The 21,726-nt window shown below is 35.2% G+C and overlaps 1 protein-coding gene across 12 annotated transcripts in view; it reads right to left on the bottom strand.

Annotated features, from left to right (window-relative positions):
* Positions 1 to 21,726, bottom strand: part of PIK3CB (phosphatidylinositol-4,5-bisphosphate 3-kinase catalytic subunit beta) — a 190,979-nt gene that overhangs the window by 82,032 nt on the left and 87,221 nt on the right. For 7 of the 12 annotated variants that reach the window (XM_030761527.2, XM_089911083.1, XM_022582608.3 and 4 more), the window contains 5 exons: positions 18,509 to 18,734; positions 9,181 to 9,404; positions 6,265 to 6,444; positions 3,991 to 4,161; positions 2,957 to 3,034 (listed from right to left, as the gene is read on the bottom strand). In XM_030761527.2, the coding sequence (XP_030617387.2) occupies positions 2,957 to 3,034; positions 3,991 to 4,161; positions 6,265 to 6,444; positions 9,181 to 9,404; positions 18,509 to 18,734 (879 nt within the window). Of the gene's footprint in view, positions 1 to 2,956; positions 3,035 to 3,990; positions 4,162 to 6,264; positions 6,445 to 9,180; positions 9,405 to 18,508; positions 21,121 to 21,726 lie in introns of all 12 variants that reach the window. The other 5 variants (XM_089911085.1, XM_030761529.2, XM_089911084.1 and 2 more) reach the window with 5 other exon arrangements.

Here is a 21,726-nt window from a genome sequence, read left to right as displayed (position 1 = left end):
AAAGCTTTTGCACAGCAAAGGAAACCATAAACAGACGAAAAGACAACCCTCAGAATGGGAGAAAATATTCGCAAACGAATCAACGGACAAAGGATTAATCTCCAAAATATATTAACAGCTCATGCAACTCAATATTAAAGAAACAAACAACCCAATCCAAAAATGGGCAGAAGACCTAAATAGACATTTCTCCAAAGAAGACATACAGATGCCCAAGAAGTACATGAAAAGCTGCTCAACATCACTAATAATTAGAGAAAGCAAATCAAAACTACAATGAGGTATCACCTCACACCAGTTAGAATGAGCATCATCAGAAAATATACAAACAACAAATGCTGGAGAGGGTGTGGAGAAAAGGGAACCCTCTTACACTGTTGGTGGGAATGTAAATGGATACAGCCACTGTGGAGAACAGTATGGAGGTTCCTTAAAAAACTAAAGGATATGATCCAGCAATCCCACTACTGGGCATATACCCAGAGAAAACCATAATTCAAAAAGACACATGCACCCCAATGTTCACTGCAGCACTACTTACAATAACCAGGTCATGGAAGCAACCTAAATGTCCATTGACAGACAAATGGATAAAGAAGTTGTGGTACATATATACGATGGAATATTACTCAGCCATAAAAAGGAACGAAATTGAGTCATTTGTTGAGACGTGGATGGATCTAGAGACTGTCATACAGAGTGAAGTAAGTCAGAAAGAGAAAAACAAATATTGTATATTAACGCATGTATGTGGAACCTAGAAAAATGGTACAGATGAACTGGTTTGCAGGGCAGAAGTTGAGACACAGATGTAGAGAACAAACGTATGGACACCAAGGGGGGAAACCGTGGTGGGGTGGGGATGGCGGTGTGCTGAACTGGACGATTGGGATTGACGTGTATACACTGATGTGTATAAAACTGATGACTAATAAGAACCTGCAGTATAAACAAACAAACAAAAAACAACTAATATTAAACTTTCTTTAGGTTATTTGTATGGAAATATGTTAATATAAATGTTTCAGGCATTACATGAAATTTCTAAAAATCTTATACGTTCTGGTATAATGTTACAGTCATAATTCTAGTTATTACTTTAAAATATATATCTCAGAAATAACTAAATTTCCTTGTCAATTGCATTATTATGAACTCTCATCAAATCTTTAACCGTGGTCATTTTTAAGTCTTTGGTCATTTACAGACAGTTCTGGGTATAGTCTGATGCTTTCACAAAAATGTTCCTATAAAGGGGTTTCATCTTCAAGGAATTCATGGAAAAGACTCTGACAAGTACAGGTTTCTGGTAACTGACTATACTACTGAACTGAATGAATAAGCATTTTCAGAACTCTAATGGAAAACTGATGAATTAATAAAAGTGCTAACAAAAGATCAAGATGAAAAAAAATTAATTACATGGGACTGGGTGAACTGATGAGGATGATTATAATTTTTGTGACTTTCTGTTTGAATAAAAAAAAAAATCCCACAAGGACTCAGAGGCAAAAAATATACAAATCAATTTTCACTGCAAAGTAAAGGAGCTGTTACAGTGGAGGATTACTGGACTGAATGTCAGTATTATGACATTGTATAAGTGTGTTTCGTGTTTGGTAATTGCAATCATTGTTGCTTTTGTGGTCATCCATTTACAACGCTTGGTGTCAGTTTATCTCTTGTAAAAATAAAATACAGTGTGTGTGTATGAAAAAAATAAAATGTCAAAAAAAACCAAAAACCATTAAAAAAAAAAGAAATATAATTCCCGAGGAACTCTACTAAATATTTAATAATCCAGAGGACCATCCAAGATATAAAGTGAAGAAATCAAATTATAGAATAAATATATATAACATCATCCCTTTTCTTTAAGAAACCGACCAATCAACAAAATAAACACAACCATATGTTTATATATATTTGTATAAACCATACGTGTATATATATTTGTATAAACATGGAGGTCACTCAAGGCCTATTGACCTTGAATCCCATATGATGGTAAAGAGATGGGGAGGAGAGATCAGCAGCTTTTTTCTTAAATAATGTTTGGACTTTTTTTGCCTGTTGCAACAATCATGCTATACTTTTGCCCCTGGAAAAAATTAATAAAGAAAACTTAAATTAAAGGGAAAAATTAAATTACCACTAAAATAGAAAACAAAGGCTAATTGGCCATAAGGATACTCATTAAGAATTAAAATCTAGCTAAGAATAAAAGTGAAAAAAATCCCTTATTTTAATGACAGCTACCCAAAGAATCTTTAATGTCCATTTATAAAAGCAAGCCACTGGTAATCTTTGGCAAGGTGCTCCTGAATATATCCTCATGCCAGCAAACATCTTAAACTAACTGAATCTCTTTCTTGGATCACAAAACTATTCATTTAATTTCCTGCCAAGCTAAATAGAGGAAAATGTATGCTTTACACTTTCAGACAAAATGCCTTGTTAAGTCTTAACTGTAGGGGTGGTGCAATAAATCCTCATGTGTTAACAAGTTGTGGTCTACAACAGAGTCATGTATTTTATTTCAGGAAAAAATATTACATTTTCTGTGTTTTCAGCAAGTTTAAATGGAAAAAAAAGGGGGGAGGGGGTAAGAGAGGCTATTGTGCAGCTCTAAGCAAAGCTGAGAAAAGAGAGTAAGCCTGCACAGAAACTTGTGACTTATAGGTTTGGCTTAAATTTCACTTGCTGAATTCTTGATCTAAACCCATTTCTTTTCCATAATATACACTGGGAAAATGTCAATCTATCCAGTACATCTCAAACTATTCAAAGAATATTTTAAAACAAAAATTCTTAATTGTCCTATATACCATACTCTATCTCCTGTAGTTAACCAATATGGGTAAAATTCGTCTCCAATGTGACTTTCACTGAGCATATCAGTGACTTATTCAAATAATGGAGCTGAAGATAAATTCAAATCTTAACAAGTACTCACTTTTACAGTTTCTTCTGTGTTAAGTTTATTTCCCTTAACCAAGACAATTTGGAAAGGGTTGTTATTTTCCCAAACATGCTGTAAAAAAATGAAATAAACAGAGTATTTTAACGAAAGAAATGAATATTCTATGCTAGCAATGAAATCGCCTTATCAGTTCTCATTTCCATTGGTAAAGTAATGAAAATACACCTCTGAACTAACAACTGAAAATCACATATATTAAATTAACCATCACAACCACTAGCACTTAGTTCTCAAGGCAAAACAGGCAGCATTCCAGTATTGCTAAGAAATTCACTAAACACCATTAAAAAATAGTATTAAAAGTTTTGCATAAATTAAGAATTGACCAATAAATTAATATAAAGATAATAACTTAATCATCAAGGAATGGTTAAACATTCAATTTCTTAAGACTGAAGAACTATTTTAAAACTGTTGTGTTCTAATGAATACAAACTTAAGATTTGCTTTATACAAATATATTACATTCAAGAAAAAAATGATGGCTTTGTTACATTTAAAGTCTAAAAGTATTCAATAAGAAAGAAAGAAGAAAACAGACACATTATACCAAAACACTATTATAGATAAACTGAAAGAAATGAGATATACCAGAAAATCAACTGTCTCTGCACATCTAACTTTTCTACTAGAATGCTCAACTTGCTCTTTGAAGTCCCATTTAGCTCTAATCTCAAAATATCTCAAATTTGAGGGCATTTTTCTTTAGCACCAAAAGATAAACGAAAACATAAATGGCCTGTTTACAATCATATGTAGCCTGAGTAAGGAAAAAGAAGGGTAGCTAAAAAGATAATTACTAATAAATGGTGATGGATCTTTGGCAAATATGCATTAATATTCTGTGGAATATTAATATTAATTCATATTAATATTCTGTGGAAAATATGCATTTTCCACAGAAGGAAAAGTGAGCAAAGAATATACGTGTGAGGCTTAAGCATACAACCTAACCAAAAAAATCGCGTGCCTTCTGGGGTTACCAAAGGTTCACACGTGAAACTTACAGAAATAATTCGAGTTTTCTTTGGTGGTAAAGGAAGAGGAAGGTTAGATGAATTTCGATTTATGGCAGCCTCTATGGCAATCATTTCCTGTTCATACAGCTTCTTGATCTTGCAACATTCCACAAGTATAAAATGGGGCAAGGTCCTATTCATTACACAGTTCCGGATATACTACAGTGGCAAGAAAGAATAAGGTAAGGATTTTCAAGCAAAACTTAAATCAACAGAAGCATAAAATTAAGCTGAACAACACTAGAACAAATGCACTGTGAAAGAGTATCTTAAATAACAACTCAATGTCAAGAATATGAGCAATAAAAATCACAACATAAAATTGCTACAATTAATTGAACATCTACATACCTGAGAACTGAACTAGATACTTCTTATATGTTAGAGCTAATCTTCATAACTCTCAAAGACAGATTTTCCCCTTTTAATAGACTAAAGAAATGAAAATCAGAAAGCTAAATTACACAGCTAGTATCTTTAACACCTGGATTTAAATCCATTTGTCTGACTTCTTTTCTGTTCGCTAAACTTTGGAGAAATATGTGCCACAGTATAGATGTTTTATTTTCTCTTCTCTGCACTTAAGACCTGACAGTATCACCAACTGGCACACCTTTCCAGGGGCAGGACTTGATCGTCATAGACTGTGATGCCACATTGCCACCTCTGACCAGTAAGTCAGGAAAGGTGAATATGTAGTACACATGTGGCCATTTTTTATAAGTCCTGAGGTGGCCACATTTCCATGGATCCCTGAGGCAGACCTGGCACCTTTTCAGCACAGGCCTCCAGGCACCCATTACTGCCTTTCATTCAAAAACTTACTGGCCATTTGAGCTTGATGCTGTTTCATTTCCATGAAACCAGGATGATTCTCCAGAGGCATATAAGAAGAGGGGTGGTTATTCACATTACCAAAGATTCCTAACATAATGAATAGAAATCCAATGTACTCCTCACTATAATAAATTTCCTATACAGATATAAAGTGTGACTCAGTATATTGTATTCAATTCAGAACCACTGAAAATACACTTCTGGAAAAAAAAAAAATTTCCAGAATGGCCTATAAGTGGGAGTTAACATGATACTATGATAAATAAATTCATTCAAAAACTTTTCACTATGAAAGATGTATCATTTCATTTCCTTCAGGTTCCTTCACCTTCACTGTATATTTTCTTTCTCACATGACCTTGTACAAAAAACACACGTCTTTAGTTTTCTTTGTAATAACAAATTCCAGTTTGAGCAAAACAATGTACTTTCCTCCTATTAAGGTTTTTAAAAAAAGTGTTAAATTAAAGAAGCAGGAGCCTACTTAAAAGATGGTAGAGGGCTTCCCTGGTGGCACAGTGGTTGAGAGTCCGCCTGCCGATGCAGGGGACGCGGGTTCGTGCCCCGGTCCGGGAGGATCCCACATGCCGCAGAGCAGCTGGGCCCGTGAGCCATGGCCGCTGAGCCTGCGCGTCTGGAGCCTGTGCTCCGCAACGGGAGTGGCCACAACAGTGAGAGGCCCGCGTACCGCAAAAAAAAAAAAAAAAAAAAAAAAAAAGATGGCAGAACATGAAGGGAAGAAGTCAGTACTTAGATGCTACCACCAAGCACTTTTCATCTTCCTTCTTCCTCTCTGGACACAGGTTCAAGCCCTGGTCAGGGAAGATCCCACATGCCGCAGAGCAACTAAGCCCATGCGCCACAACTACTGAAGTCCATGAGCCTAGAGCCCACGAGCCACAACTACTGAGCCTGTGTGCCACAACTACTGAAGCCCATGCACCTAGAGCCTGTGCTCCACAACAAGAGAAGCCATGGCAATGAGAAGCCCACACACCGCAACGAAGAGTAGCCCCCACTTGCTGCAACTAGAGAAAGCCTGAGCGCAGCAAGGAAGACCCAATGCAGCCAAAAATAAATAAATAAAATAAATTTTTAAAGAAAGAGTAATCACATATTTTCCTAAAATTCTGTTACTATTTACCTCTAACTTGGCACTTAACCCAGTATTCTTTATGTAACAACCATTTTTTGGTCTCCAAATGTAATTTCAACAAAAATATCCTCAAGTTCCTTGAAGGCAAAGCTTCTTTAAATAGCATACCTTATGCTGGGGGAAGGGGTGTCACAATGCACATATCTTATTTAAACTCCACTATACTCCAAAAATAACCTGAGGCACATCAATTCCCTGCATAAAACATCTACACAAAGAATTCATGACTAAATGTAAATAAATGTTAAATTGATAGTTAAAACACATACCTGGAACTGAATTAGTGGGTGATCACCAAACACATATTCTACTCTCCCACTGACTTGCAACACATAGTCACAGGGGCTAACTTCATCTTCTTTCCCATGAATAGTCAAACGTTTTTGGATTGCCAATTCATTTATTTTGATAGGATTCATATTAGGAGATACTTGAAAGCTAAACACATCCTAAAAACGGGGGTAGAAAAAAGAAGCAATTTTGTATTTACACTGGAAAAAAAAATCACTCTTTACATTTGTACTTATTATTAAGTACTACAGTGTACACAACTATACATAATGTTTATACATGTACATCCTTTACATTTAATTTCCAGTAAATTTTCTTTCCCCCTACCAATCCTGGAAAATCATTTTTTAACCTAAATGAATACCTTGTTACAGTTCATCTCATTTTTAGTTTAGTGTTCCCACATGCTGCTTCCCAATGCTGGTTATCAGCAGTGATGGTGAAATGGCCAAATGAGAATTTAAAGAATTTGAGGGGGGGGTGGTGGGCGGGGAGATGCATGTATGATGGAGTCAGTTGCCAAACATCCTTTATTTTGAGATTCTGTCATTCCTATTTTTTGATGGTAAAATGTTTATTCACTTATGAAATAGTGCTGGCAATAAATTATGGTATGGGGTTTGGTTTTTTTTAAAGCAATAATAGCCTAAATAAAAATCTATAAACTTGGGCTTCCTTGGCGGTGCAGTGGTTAAGAATCCACCTGCCAACGCAGGGGACACGGGTTCAAGCCCTGGTCCGGGAAGATCCCACATGCCGCGGAGCAACTTAAGCCTGCGAGCCACAACTACTGAGCCCACGTGCCACAACTACTGAAGCCCGCGTGCCTAGAGCCCATGCTCCACAACAAGAGAAGCCACCGCAATGAGAAACCCGTGCACCACAATGGAGAGTAGCCCCCGCTCGCCGCAACTAGAGAAAGCCCGCACCCAGCAACAAAGACCCAACACAGCCAAAAATAAATAAATAAAATAAATAAATTTATTTTTTAAAAAAATCTATAAACTCTATGTGACTTCCTAAAATTATTTCATGACTTAAAAATTTACTATTCTGTATGATCAAAAACTCTAAGAATTTTTGGTTTAATCCCTGGGAAGTATTTAGCCAAAAGAAAAGGAGACTAAGGAGACATATGATAGCTATATTCCAATTATCTGAATATCTGGCATGTAGAATAAAGGGAGATTGAATGGATACATATTAAATAAGAAAGTATAACCAGATGAGCAGAAGTCACAGAAAGCTAGTTTGAATTTAATTTCTTTAATTCAAAATTTAAATGTGTGCTTGCTCACAGTGAAAACATGCTACTTCGGTAGGCAGAGGGCTCCCATAGCAACTGGATGCATTTGGTTAGAGACACAGGATATAAAGGATGGTGAAAAGAATTATTATGTTATATAGAGTCTGCCTAGATGATGTCTAAACTCCTTTCACTGTTAAGTTCTATGACTGCTTGAATCCAATAAGATTTTACATCTATATTTCTCTTCTAACTTCAAAACACTTCTTTTCACATATACTTTGTTACAATGATGATCACATTAAAATTTGTATATCCAGTAGAGGTTTGACCCATATGTGATGAAATTCAAACTGACCTAGATGGACAAACTGCCCGGAGCAGGTATTTTCAAGTTGAATTCTAATCACCTTTCAACAGTAAAATTCCCTATTTCAACTCTTTCAACAATGCAGAATTCCTTAAATGGTATTTTAAATTTGATCTTTACACTTTATGATATCCAATTCTCGGCTTAAATTGAACTTGAGTCTCAACATATCTCAGTATAGAGTGGCAAATTGTTTTCTTTTTTTTTTTCTCTAGACAAACTTCCTTTGCAAAATGCCTGAATGTAGGATCCTTTTTTTACATCTGACTTAACAAATACTTAATAACGTGTTTTTGGCAAGGAGGCCGACTTGATAAAATGAGAAACACCTGGAAAAAATCCTGGCTCTACCACTGACCACCTATGAAGCAGGGCACAAAAGAACTCAAACTTCTCTCCCTTTCAGTTTCTTCACTATAAAATGGGGTTAAAATAACAACACTTTATTGGGTTGTTGTGAGAAGTAGAGAATATATTTCAAAAATACCTTTCATAATTTCTGGCATAGTAAAGTGCTCAACATAGAAGAGCTACTGATAAAGGTTTTGTTATTGTTATCACAGTAACTGAAGAACAAAACAAAATATCCTTGTACTCCTACCCTAATTCCAAGGCCAGAGACTAGATGATAAAATGAGCACACTTCATACAAAGGCAGTAGCATAATCTAGTTTGTAAAACTGCTATGAACATTCAGATACAGATTAACTGTATATACACTCTATTATAATGCCCAATTCCGAACCAGCACTTAGTTCACGTATCCACAGAATGCAAATGTAAGAAAATGGAAAGAAAGAGCTCTTTGATCAAACCTTTCATTTTATAGACAAGAGAAAAATCACATGAGAAAATAAAATTATATCTACATTAAACAACATTATCTGTACCAGGCGTTGGCAAACTTTTTCTCTAAAGAACTAGCCTTTGCTAACAACATGTGAGTATCTGTCGCATATTCTTCTTTCTTTTCTTTTTAACATCCTTCAAAATTCTTTGAGTTTTTTACATCCCACAAAAAATATAAAAACCATTCAAAACCACTGCAGTTTGCAGACCCCAATCTAGACAAAAATGCATCAAAAAACCATATATGTGCAAAGGATGTGTCACTTTAGGTTGTCACATATAATCCTAAATATATTTCCATCTTAAATCTAAAAATGATCTATGTCAGTCTTTACTAGGTGAGCAACAGCCTCCTCTAACATTGGTGCTGCATTCTGGTAAAATTCACAAATTTATTATAAAGTATTTCTTAAAATAATATAATACTACCTGACAATTTTCAAAATGAACAGCCACAATGAGCTTTCCTCCGTAAAGTTTATCTTCTAAATTTTCAGGAATGGATGGTTCATGCTCTGGTGGATAGGTTTGCTTTAGCCAATCCATCCAAGACAATCCCACAAGCGACTGAATCTTTTCCTCACTGAATCTGCGCATTTTTATTCGGAATTCATTCACCTCAGGATCCTTCAAGGCATCAAATTCATGCAAACCTAAACAAAAATTTTAAACGTGTCATTTTGAGTAGCTAAGAGAATACAAAATATACTCAAAAAAGATAATTTGGATGCTTGGTTTTTATGAAGCCAACGAAACTGAAAAGGAAAATATTATGAAAGATAAAGAGAATATTATGAAAGATAAAAAAATATTCAAGATAAAATAACGAACTTCATGTATAGAAGATGAACATACAATTAGATTTCTAAAGAATACAAACTTGAAACCTCTTAAAGAAATATAGCTGGTTACCAATTTTAAAAAGATAATCACTGAAATTCACAGTACTATTTTAAAACCACATATGAAAAAGCCAGTTTTTCTTTACAAATCAAGTAAATCACATTTAAAGTATTTAAGAAAGGCTAAGACTCTGAAAACTTTACAAATAAGCCTAAAACTCAAGTTATTACTTAAAACTCAGTAAACTTCAATTTTATAAACTTTCAGTTTACTGTGATTTTTCAACAATGGTTATAGCGTATCAGTTAGTCAAAAATCTCATAAACATAAAACTATTTTTTGTTGTACTGAATTATGAACCACTTCTGCCATGAAGATAACTATATAACAGCCTGTTCATAAGCTTATAATTATTCTAATAAATAATTCTAGATATCTAAAATAATAGAAGAACATGCATAAATTTTTATATGTGCATTAATTTTTACCTATCAGATTGGCAAACATTTTAAAGTTGGACAAAACCTTAAGCTGGAAGGGACAGAAGAGAAATAGGCATATTTAATATTTATTAGAACTCACACACACACACACACACACACACACACGTTTTGACCCTGGTATTCCACCAAGAGGAAGTGCAACCTGAGAGACTCAGGACCAACTAGTGAAAGTCAAATGTGTTCCCCAAACCAACCACGTAAGATGCCCAGCTTCTTGTGAGCCCACCTTGCACTTCCTCCTGCCAGCAACTTCCATCAGGCATACATGAAAGCCATCCACTTTCTCTACCATAAAACTTTATCACTCCCCTGCCTGAATCTGAGTCACTGCCAAACACAAAATTCCTTTATTATAGCAAGCTCTGGGTAAAAAGTCTGTTCTCATTTGCATGATTGTTTATTTCCACAAATCTATGGAAATAACTGTACAGATAACATGATATCAGTACAAGCATGTTCACTGTAGCTTTGTTTATAATAAACAAAAAACTGGAAATAACCTAAAGATAATCATTAAGACCTGGTTAAAAAAATTAAGATACATCCATATACCATGATAGAGTGGTACAAGTGCTAAAATGAATGAAGTAGATCTGTGTTGTTAGGATAAAAGTCCCAGATATATTAAATATATAAAGCAGGGACACAATGGGTCTCGCAAGATTCCTTTTATGCAAATTCAAAAGAAAGAATATAGAATGCATATAAATTTTTGCCTTGAAAACTGAGATAATATTAACAGCATTTCATAGTGTTGGAAAGGGAAGCACAGTGCGGCAAGCTGTTACTTTTCATTCTGTAGGGCCAAATCAATACTATATCATTTGAATATATGCACATCAATGAGTGTTATCTTGATAGTAGACTTACCTGCATTGTATATTTACGTCTATTAAAACAGTCATTATTTCTAAAATAAATATTAGCATTGATTTGAGGTATTAAATATAGAAAAATTAAAATGTTTAAGCTCCATAATACAACAAAGGTAAAATCTTGAGGGTAAAATATGATTTCTTGGATAGTTTTAGATCTGGAATAAAATATATTACTCTAAATCAGCTATGTGAATGAACTGTAATTTAAGCGAACTACCTTAAGTATCTTAGAGCTTCTTCCTTTGCACTGTTCAAACTATTTCTATTCACAGATCATCGGTACTACAGATAAGGACATGGAAATGGATACCTAATAATAGATACATCTAACAAAAATCAAACTCTTTATCTCCCTTTATCTACTAAAAGTCATGTCTAATCCACTTTCTAAATGTCTCTCAACTCCGTCTAGTTCTCTTAGGTCCTATAGCCATTACCTTAATCCTAGCTACCATCATCTCTCCCATGGATTAATTATTACATCAGTTTTTCATTAATTTCTCTACTCACAATCTTAATCCCTCCAATCCATTTCCATTCCCCAACCTAAATAATTTTTCTAAAATGAAAATCTGATGATGTTACTCCCCTACTTAAATCCCTTCAATAGCTTCCCAATTGCTCTTACGAATTAAATCTCTACTTTTTACACGGCCTGGATGGCTCTGCATGCTCTGAAGCCGGTTGCCTCTCTGGACTTCCTGCTTATCCTAGCTGTCCCCTTAAGCAAATCATAGTCAATTTCTTCTATTCCTTGAATAGGCCATCATTCCTATATGCCATTCCCACTTGGTTTTCCTTCTTCCATCTCCTTTCACCTACTCAACTCCTAATGAGCGCTTAAGTCACAGTTTAGATGTTTGTCTGCAAAGAGGAAGGCCCTGACTCACCCAGTTGATTTAAGTGACCCTCTTTGACTTATAACAGCTTACACATTGTATTGTAACTGTCGGTTTACTGATCCATTATTTCCCACTGGATTGTGAGCTCCAAGCAGACAAAGACCACATTACCCAAGTTCAGTGCTGTGGTTCTCAAGTATAAACACTCAATATAAACTGTTGAATTGCAATTGCTATTGTTTTGGTAATTTTTTTCAATATAATATAAATAAGGGACTCTTTTCACATAACTATGAGAGACAACTGAAAAGTACAGATTTCTTTCATACATCCCAGACTCACTAAATCCCAATCTCTGACAATCTGCTTTTTAAGAAACTGATGAATGGTTACCTAATCTAAAACAAAGGAGGCAAGTGGACTTCCCTAGTGGTCCAGTGGGTAAGACTCCACGCTCCCAATGCAGGGAGCCCAGGATGTGATTCCTGGTCAGGGAGCTAGTTCCTGCATGCATGCCACAACTAACACTCTGCATGCTGCAACTAAGAAGCCCACATGCCACAACTAAGAAGTCTGTATGCTGCAACTAAAGATCCCACATGCCACAACAAATACCCTGTGTGCCATAACTAAGACACAGCACAGCCAAAATAAATAAATATTTTAGGGCTTTCCTGGTGGCGCAGTGGTTGAGAGTCCACCTGCCAATGCAGGGGACACGGGTTCGTGCCCTGGTCTGGGAAGATCCCACATGCCGCGGAGCAGGTGGGCCCGTGAGCCACGGCTGCTGAGCCTGTGCGCCCAGAGCCTGTGCTCCGCAACGGGAGAGGCCACAACAGTGAGAGGCCCACATACCGCAAAAAATAAATAAGTAAATAAATAAATAAATATTTTAAACAACAACAAAACAAAGGCAAGCATATACAATGTAGACAAGACAGTCTCTTCAATAAGTGGTGCTGGGAAAACTGGACAGTTACATGTAAGAGAATGAAATTAGAACACTCCCTAACACCATACACAAAAATAAACTCAAAATGGATTGAAGACCTAATGTAAGGGCAGATACTATAAAACTCTTAGAGGAAAACAGAGGCAGAACACTCTCTGACATAAATCGAAGCAAGATCTTTTCTGATCCACCTTCTAAAGTAATGACAGTAAAAACAAAAATAAACAAACGGTATCTAATTAAACTTAAAAGTTTTTGCACAGAAGGAAACCATAAACAAAAGAAAAAGATAACCCTCAGAATGGGAGAAAATATTTGCAAACAAAGCAACCAACAAGGGATTAATATCCAAAATATACAAATGGCTCATGCAGCTCAATAACAAAAAACAACCCAATCAAAAAATGAGAAGACCTAAACAGACATTTCTCCAAAGAAGACATACAGATGGCCAAAAAGTACATGAAAAGATGCTCAACATCACTAATTATTAGAGATATGCAATCAAAACTACAATGACATTATCACCTCACACCGGTCAGAATGGCCACCGTCAAAAAATCTACAAACAATAAGTGCTGGAGAGGGTGTGGAGAAAAGGGAACCCTCTTGCACTGCTGGTGGGAATGTGAATTGGTACAGCCACTATGGAGAACAGTATGGAGGTTCCTTAAAAAACTAAAAATACATATGACCCAGCAATCCCACTACTGGGCATATACCCTGAGAAAACCAAAATTCAAAAAGAGTTCCAAAGTGTTCATTGCAGCTCTATTTACAATAGCCCAGAGATGGAAACAACCTAAGTGTCCATCATCGGATGAATGGATAAAGAAGATGTGGCACATATATACAATGGAATATTACTCAGCCATAAAAAGAAACGAAATTGAGCTATTTGTAATGAGGTGGATAGACCTAGAGTCTGTCATACAGAGTGAAGTAAGTCAGAAAGAAAAAGACAAATACCATATGCTAACACATATATATGGAATTTAAGAAAAAAAAATGTCATGAAGAACCTAGAGGTAAGACAGGAATAAAGACACAGACCTACTGGAGAACGGACTTGAGGATATGGGGAAGGGGAAGGGTGAGCTGTGACTGGGCGAGAGAGAGGCATGGACATATATACACTACCAAACGTAAGGTAGATAGCGAGTGGGAAGCAGCCGCATGGCACAGGGATATTGGCTCGGTGCTTTGTGACTGCCTGGAGGGGTGGGATAGGGAGGGTGGGAAGGAGGGAGATGCAAGAGGGAAGAGATATGGGAACATATGTGTATGTATAACTGATTCACTTTGCTATAAAGCAGAAACTAACACACACACACAAAAAAAAAACTAAAAATAGAACTACCATATGACCCAGCAATCCCACTCCTGGGCATATATCCAGAGAAAACCATAATTTGAAAAGATACATGCACCCCAATGTTCATTGTAGCACTATTTACAATAGCCAAGACATGGAAGCAACCTAAATATCCATTGACAGAGGGATGGATAAAGAAGATGTGGAACATATGTACATTGAAATATTACTCAGCCATAAAAAAGAACGAAATAACGCTATTTGCAGCAACATGGATGGACCTAGAGATTGTCATACTGACTGAAGTAAGTCAGACACAGAAAGATAAATATCATATGATACTGTTTATATGTGGAATCTTAAAAAAAGGGGGGGGTTACAAATGAACTTATTTACAAAACAGAAGTAGAGTCATGGATGTAGAAAACAGTTATCAGGGGATACGGCAGGGGGAGGGATAAATTGGGAGATTAGGATTGACATATACACACTACTATATATAAAATAGATAACTAATAAGAACATGCTGTATAGCACAGGGAACTCTACTCAATACTCAGAAATGGCCTATATGGGAAAAGAATCTAAAAAAAAAAAAAAAGGGAGTGGATATATGTGTATGTATAACTGATTCACTTTGCTGTACACCTGAAACTAATACAACATTGTAAATCAACTATACTCCAATAAAAATTAAAACGAAAAAGGGAGGGGAGGGGAGGGGAGGGGAGGGGAGGGGAGGGGAGGGAGGGAGGGAGGGAGGAAGGAAGGAAGGAAGGAAGGAAGGAAGGAAGGAAGGAAGGAAGGAAAAAAAGAAAGAAAAAGGAAGAAATGGATGAAGCCTGAATTGGGGAACTACTATAAAGATCTCTTACAAGTAGAAACTTTGCCAAAAATAAAAAGTTAGGCTAAGGAATTTAATTTTAAGCCTAGTTAATTGCCTATATGTCTTGTGGTATGAAAATTTGATAGCAAAGCTTAAATTTTAAGATAAGAGTACTGTATAGTTTACAGTCAAATATAAATTTTTGATATTAAAAAAGTACTGAATGAACAATTTCTTCATATTAAAGATACTGTTAAAATCCTACAGACTATGTATTTCCTTCACTTTAAGGTATGCCACAGCTTTAGATAGGTGAGGAGAAAAAGGAAGTGTTCAAATACTTTTTTCAGGATGCTGACAAAATCCTCTGATCAAGATTTACTACTGGGTATTTGGAGAAATTAATGCAGGAGTAACAAGTATCTTCTCTACAGAGAATAATCAGAACCCCAGCAGTAGCTCTATAAATAATTATTGAGAATAAACAGAAAATGAAATAATTAGGCATATCATCTTTCAGGAAAAGGTATTTTTAGACCCGTCAGGGCAGTTATGTCTGTAAAGGTTCTATTGTTTTCGCTGGGGAGGAGGAGGCAGCAAACTTGTTCCTGAAGTTAAATTGAAATAATTGTTCATTGTTTTCCCAGGAGGCATGAGCTCACAAAGTCCCGGTTGTAGTCATCACATACAAATCAGCAACTGCAAAAAATGACTTGTTAGGTATTTAAAGTAAAATTTCATTCTAAAACATCAGAACAGACTTACTCAACTTCCTAAATGACTGTTAACATTTGAATTTGTGTATATGATCATAAGGCCAGCTTTCCTAAACTGCTAAGGGTCTAAAGTACAATTTATAAATTTTAAGAGCTTATAAACTGTTTAATTCAATGCAATAAAACACTCGTGGCATTTTCTTAGTCATTCAAATTGCAGGGCACATTGCATAAAAAAATTTTTGTACAATAAGCTTTATACACTAAATGAAATATGGTACATTGTTTATAGAAAGAGAAATTCAATTCTAATATATATTAGATCTCTGTGCTGTTAGTAGGGTGAAGTTAGAGTTGTCATTTAAAAACAAAAAAACAAAAAAAACACAGTATGTCTAGTTCTATTTGAATTTTAGATAAACAGTGAATGACTTTTTGGCATTAAGAGTATCCCATGGATCTACTGTATTTTTATTTGGTAAATCTGACAAGCTTAGGTACAGATAATGGTGGCTAATGATTCCATATGCTTTGGAGATCAAGACCCAAAGAAAGCACAGAGATCTAAGTTTTGAAAAGATGGTAAATCTCAAAAAGACACCTATATTCTCATAAAAGTTAACTCTCTCTGTGATGCTAACCTTTTGAATTGTCAAATATTTCAGCTTCCCTAAATATCAGCAGAAAAATACAGAAAAACAATATTTTCACAAACATGCACACAAAACTGCTTAAAAAGAACTATATCAAAATATTATTAGTGGATATTCTTGTCCTGGATAAAACTAAGTGATATTTTTATTCTTTCTACTTTTACATATACTCTAATTCAAAGGAAAAATTTTTATTAATGGAGAATAATTAAAAGTTTAAAAAAAATCTTAGGAGCTCTAAAAAACAGAAAGGAATGCTTTCTATTGAAGCTATTAATATATTTTTGAAAAATCTGTATGGTACACAATTACAAGCCTATTTAATGGGGGGAAAAGTCATTGCCAAAGCAAACTAGCTAACATCTGAAATAATCAAACATTTTTAAATACCAGGGTGTCATTCAGTAACTAAACAAGCTTCTGTTCTAAGTACCCAAAGGGAAGAGTTTAGTCCCACTGTGTAATCATTAGCTAGCCTGAATTAACTATAGGTCAAAGATCAAAGAATAGTATCTTAAAGGTACTTACTATCTTAAAGGGGACGGTACTATATTATCCTATAAGAGTGAATGTGATCAATACAGGTAGCCAATCCAGATCCAACACTCTTCAGATATTTTTGGTTTTGTACTTTAAGCCTCCTCTTCAGTAATCCCTTGCAGTATGCAAATTCAAGTTAATACCCTGTCTAAGGCAGGATACCATTGGCCCTTTAGACATCTAAGATTACTACAGCAAGAGAGACTGCTCCGTGTTTATTGTGTTACTCACAATTCTCCCTGAAATTAATATGCAAAGAATAATGTGGGCATGATATATCTTGACTTGCTATAAAAGTAACTTCTACTTAAAACATAATTTTACTTATGGAGTAAAATTTATGGAAACATCAATCAGCTTAAAGTCTCGGTTAGCATAGAGTTGTGCATAAATTACGTTCATACTAGACGGGTAGTTCATAAGAAACTTAGGATGCATCTCTTAAAAAGGGCTTTTCAAAGTACCTGAGGCAAAGGAACAACTTTTTCATTTCAAATTTGCAAAAAAACAACACTTTTATAAAATAAAAATAATTCACTAGACATATAGATTGCCAACAAGCACATGAAAGATGCTCAACATCGCTAACTATTAAAGAAATGCCAATCAAAACTACAATGAAATATCACCTCACACTGGTCAGAATGGCCATCATTAAAAAGTCTACAAATAACAAATGCTGGAGAGGGTGTGGAGAAAAGGGAACCCTCCTACACTGTTGGTGGGAATGTAACTTGGTTCAGCCACCGTGAAAAACAATATATGGAGGTTCCTCAGAACACTAAATATAGGGTTACCACTTGATACAGCAATCCCACTCCTGGGCATATATCCAAACAAAACTATAATTCAAAAAGATACATGCACCCTTATGTTCATAGCTGCACTATTCACAATAGCCAAGACATGGAAACAGCCTAGATGTCCGTTGACAGTTGAATGGATAAAAAAAATGTGGTATATATACACAATGGAATACTACTCAGCCATAAAAAATAATGTAATAATGCCATTTGCAGCAACGTGGATGGACCAAGAGATTATCATACTAAGTGAAGTAAGTCAGAAAGAGAAAGACAAACACCATATGATATCACTTATATGTGGAATCTAAAATATGACACAAAAAAACTTATCTACAAAACAGAAACAGACTCATAGCCATACAGAACAGACTTGTGGTTTTTCAAGGGGCAGGGAAGGGGGATGGATGGATTGGGAGTTTGGGACTAGCAGATGCAAACTATTATATATAGAATGGATAAAAAACAAGTCCTACTGTATAGCGCCAGGAACTATATACAATATCCTGTGATAAACCATAATGGAAAAGAATATGGAAAAGAATGTATATTTATGCATAATTGAATCACTTCTTTATAGAGCAGAAATTAACACAACATTGTATATCAACTATACTTCAATAAATAAATTTAAAAAAATAAGTCACTGGAAAAGAAAAAGACAAAAAATACACACACCCTTGGATGTTGTGGCAATATCACATCGCTAGAGAAGTTTATTCTCGATTTCTATACTTACTTTATCTCAGACTGCTAACAATGTACAGACCAGCACTGGTCCATGGACCACACCTTGCAAAGCAAGGTCTCAGATCATACTTACTACATGTTTATACAGATAGCAACAAACATGTTAAAAATTCAAAATAAGAATTTTTTTAATTACCTCTTCCTATAAGGACTCCAATTTTTGAGTCTAATTTTTCCCCTGGGTCACAACTTCTTGTCACTAATTTGAGAACTGGAAGAAAAGGTCTGACATCACAGAGTCTTCTTGTTTCATCTTCAAGCTCCTCATATACAGCAGTTTGATTCACACATGCAAACATATAGGAGTCAATTTCCATAAGGAGGTTAAACATTGGGTAATTATGAACTTGTTTCCATAACATCTGCAGGAAAAAGTAATAAGACATTTTCTGAAATGGAAATACTTGCTCAAGTGTACAAAGATGTATCTACAAGGATGCTCACTGCAGCACTCTTTGGAAAACTCAAAAACTGAGGACAAGCAAACTGCTTAGCAATAAGGGATCAGTTAAGTGAATTACGGAATATTACAGAACTGTGAAAATAAAACAGAAAAACACGGTAACGTGGAAAGCTATACGAGATATATTAAGGTTGGTTCCTTTTAAAAACAGCAAATTGTAAGAGAATATGAACGGTATTTAACCCATTTTTGTAAAGCAATATAATGGTATAATGCAAAAAAATGCATTTATATAAACAAAAGTATTAAATGTGAAAATCTATGAAGAATAAGAATCACTGAAGACTTCCATATTTAGCATTTTGGTGGACATAAATAATTTCTAATTAAAAAAAGAACATTTAAATTATGTATCATCTACCACCTCCATACAAAATTTACATTATTTTTGTCCTGAATTCTTTTCTATTCACCAGAGTTATCTCCATTAACTCGCACTGTCCTGTTAGGATGAGCAGAATCAATTTCTCATGATCTCCCCTGAAGTCTCCTGGATGAGATCACATAAAAGGTCACCACACAAACACAAGGTGGATTACATATTTTAACTGCAACCAGGACAAAAGTCAACAGCTGAGGGATAAAAATCGTGGCCAATCCTCAGATTCAGTTATATGAAACAAACAAGAGAAACTGATGCTAGGCAAAAAACAAATTAAAAAAATAGGTAAATTGGACTTCATCAAAATTAGAAACTTTTCTGTATCAAAGCACACTATTATGAGAGTGAAAAGGCAACTCACAGAATAGGAGAAATTATTTTCAAATTATATGTTTGATAAGAGATTACCATCCAGAATACATTAAAGAACTCCCATGACTCAAGAACAAAAAACAATTGAATTAAAAAATAGGCAACAGTCTTGAACAGACAATTCTACAAATGGTCCATAAGAACATGAAAAGATGCCTGAAATCATTAGCCATTAGGGAAATGCAAATAAAAACTAAAATGAGAGGGCTTCCCTGGTGGCACAGTGGTTGAGAGTCCGCCTGCCGATGCAGGGGACACGGGTTCGTGCCCCGGTCCGGGAAGATCCCACATGCCGCAGAGCGGCTGGGCCCGTGAGCCATGGCTGCTGAGCCTGCGCGTCCGGAGCCTGTGCTCCGCAACAGGAGAGGCCACAAGAGTGAGAGGCTCACGTACCGCAAAAAAAACAAAAAAACTAAAATGAGGTACCACTTCACAGCCATAAGAATGGTTATTACTTTAAAAAAAAAAAAACAAAAAAGGAAAACAAGTGTTGGCTAGCATTTTGAGAAACTGGAACCCTTTTTGCATTGCTGGTGGGAAAGTAAAATGGTACAGTCATTGTAAAAAAAAAAAGTTTAGCAGTTTCTTAAAAAGTTAAAACAGAATTACCATATGATCCAACATATGGAGAGCAGGGATTCATACAGATACTTGTGCACCAATGTTCAGAGCAGCATTATTCACAAAAGACAAAAGATGGTTATAACCAAAATGTCCATCAAAAGATGAATGAATAAACAAAATGTGGTATATCCATACAATGAAATAATATTCAGTCTTAAAAAGGAATGAAATTTAGATACCTGTAACAACATGAATGAACTTTTAAAATATTATGCTAATTGAGAAAACCAGACACAAAAGGTCGACTACTGTATGATTCCACTTACATGAGGTAGCTCGAATATACAAATTCATATAAGCAGAAACTAGAATAGAGATTACCAGGGACTAGGAGAGGGGAAGTTTATTATTTACTAAGTACAGAGTCTGTGTTTAGGATGATGAAAAGTGCTGGAAATGGATAGTGGTGATGGATTGGGCAACACTGTGAATATACTTAATACCAAGAAACCGTGTGCCTAAAAATGACTCCTACAGTAAGTTTTATGTTATACGTATTTTACAACAATAAGTTTTTTTTTAAGGAGCATGGTTTCAGTGGTTAATTCAGCTTCAGCTATAGCCACAGGCATCCATACCTGTCACTTGTGACTATAAAAGTAAGTGTACTATCTGCCCCTGTAGGGTGCCCAAAACAATTAAAAAGTGATCCCTTTTCACTTAAGGGATTATGCAGTTCTGGAATTCTTATGTCTCCCTGATGAAGAAGCTTGGAAAAGAGTTAAAAGGCTATCCAAAGTCAAGCGTTTTAAAAAGGTTTGTCATAAATACTTTTTCTTAAGTATGTCATAAACCCCAATTTCCATATTGGGTTCAGCTATTTGAAAAACATTAAAGAGAAAGTTTAGGAAAATAATTTTACTTACAAGTCATAATCTTCACAAATCAATAGTACTCATCAATTCGCCTGAAAGAAATCATCCAACAAAACATGCAAGGCTTGCTATGTGAAAGAATTTGCTTTCAAATGAGGACATAGCATTGATTACTGGGGGAAAAAAATCTACTGAACAGCAGAAAACCTTTTTTCCCCCCAGAGTGACCATGAAAAATAGTGGGGATGGGGACAGAAAATGGGGATTAGAAAGGGAAGGAAAAGGAGAGAAGAGACAACCAACGAAAAATCACTTGAGGAAAAATAAACGTGATAAGCTCAAAGACAATTCATACAAAGATCTTACCTCAAAATAAAACTTTCTAGAACAATGTCAAATTCCTTTTGATAACCTGAACAAGCCTTTCAAACTAGCTAACATAAGCTAATTTGTCTTCATTTAGGTATCACACGTGGATTTTTTTAAAAATTAAAAGTGAGTGGGAGTGAGAATGAGAATGTTTTATATAGCCAATAAACAAGATCCAAGACACAGTATGGATCAAAATCTTTAAAATATAATGACTTATAAACTTCTCTCAAATTTACCATATGATTTACATTAATAACATTCTAAAATGGAGGAACATTTTCCCCTAAGTGATATAGTAAGTAAGCTATGTTTATAGAAATTCAGCC

The sequence above is a fragment of the Delphinapterus leucas genome, chromosome 4 (assembly GCF_059928025.1).
Source record: "Delphinapterus leucas isolate spDelLeu-1000000601 "Yukka" chromosome 4, BTC_Dleu_Yukka2, whole genome shotgun sequence".
In the NCBI taxonomy this organism is placed as follows: domain Eukaryota; kingdom Metazoa; phylum Chordata; class Mammalia; order Artiodactyla; family Monodontidae; genus Delphinapterus; species Delphinapterus leucas.
Note: the sequence above shows the minus strand (reverse complement) of the source record. Positions and strands in the feature narration are given on the sequence as shown.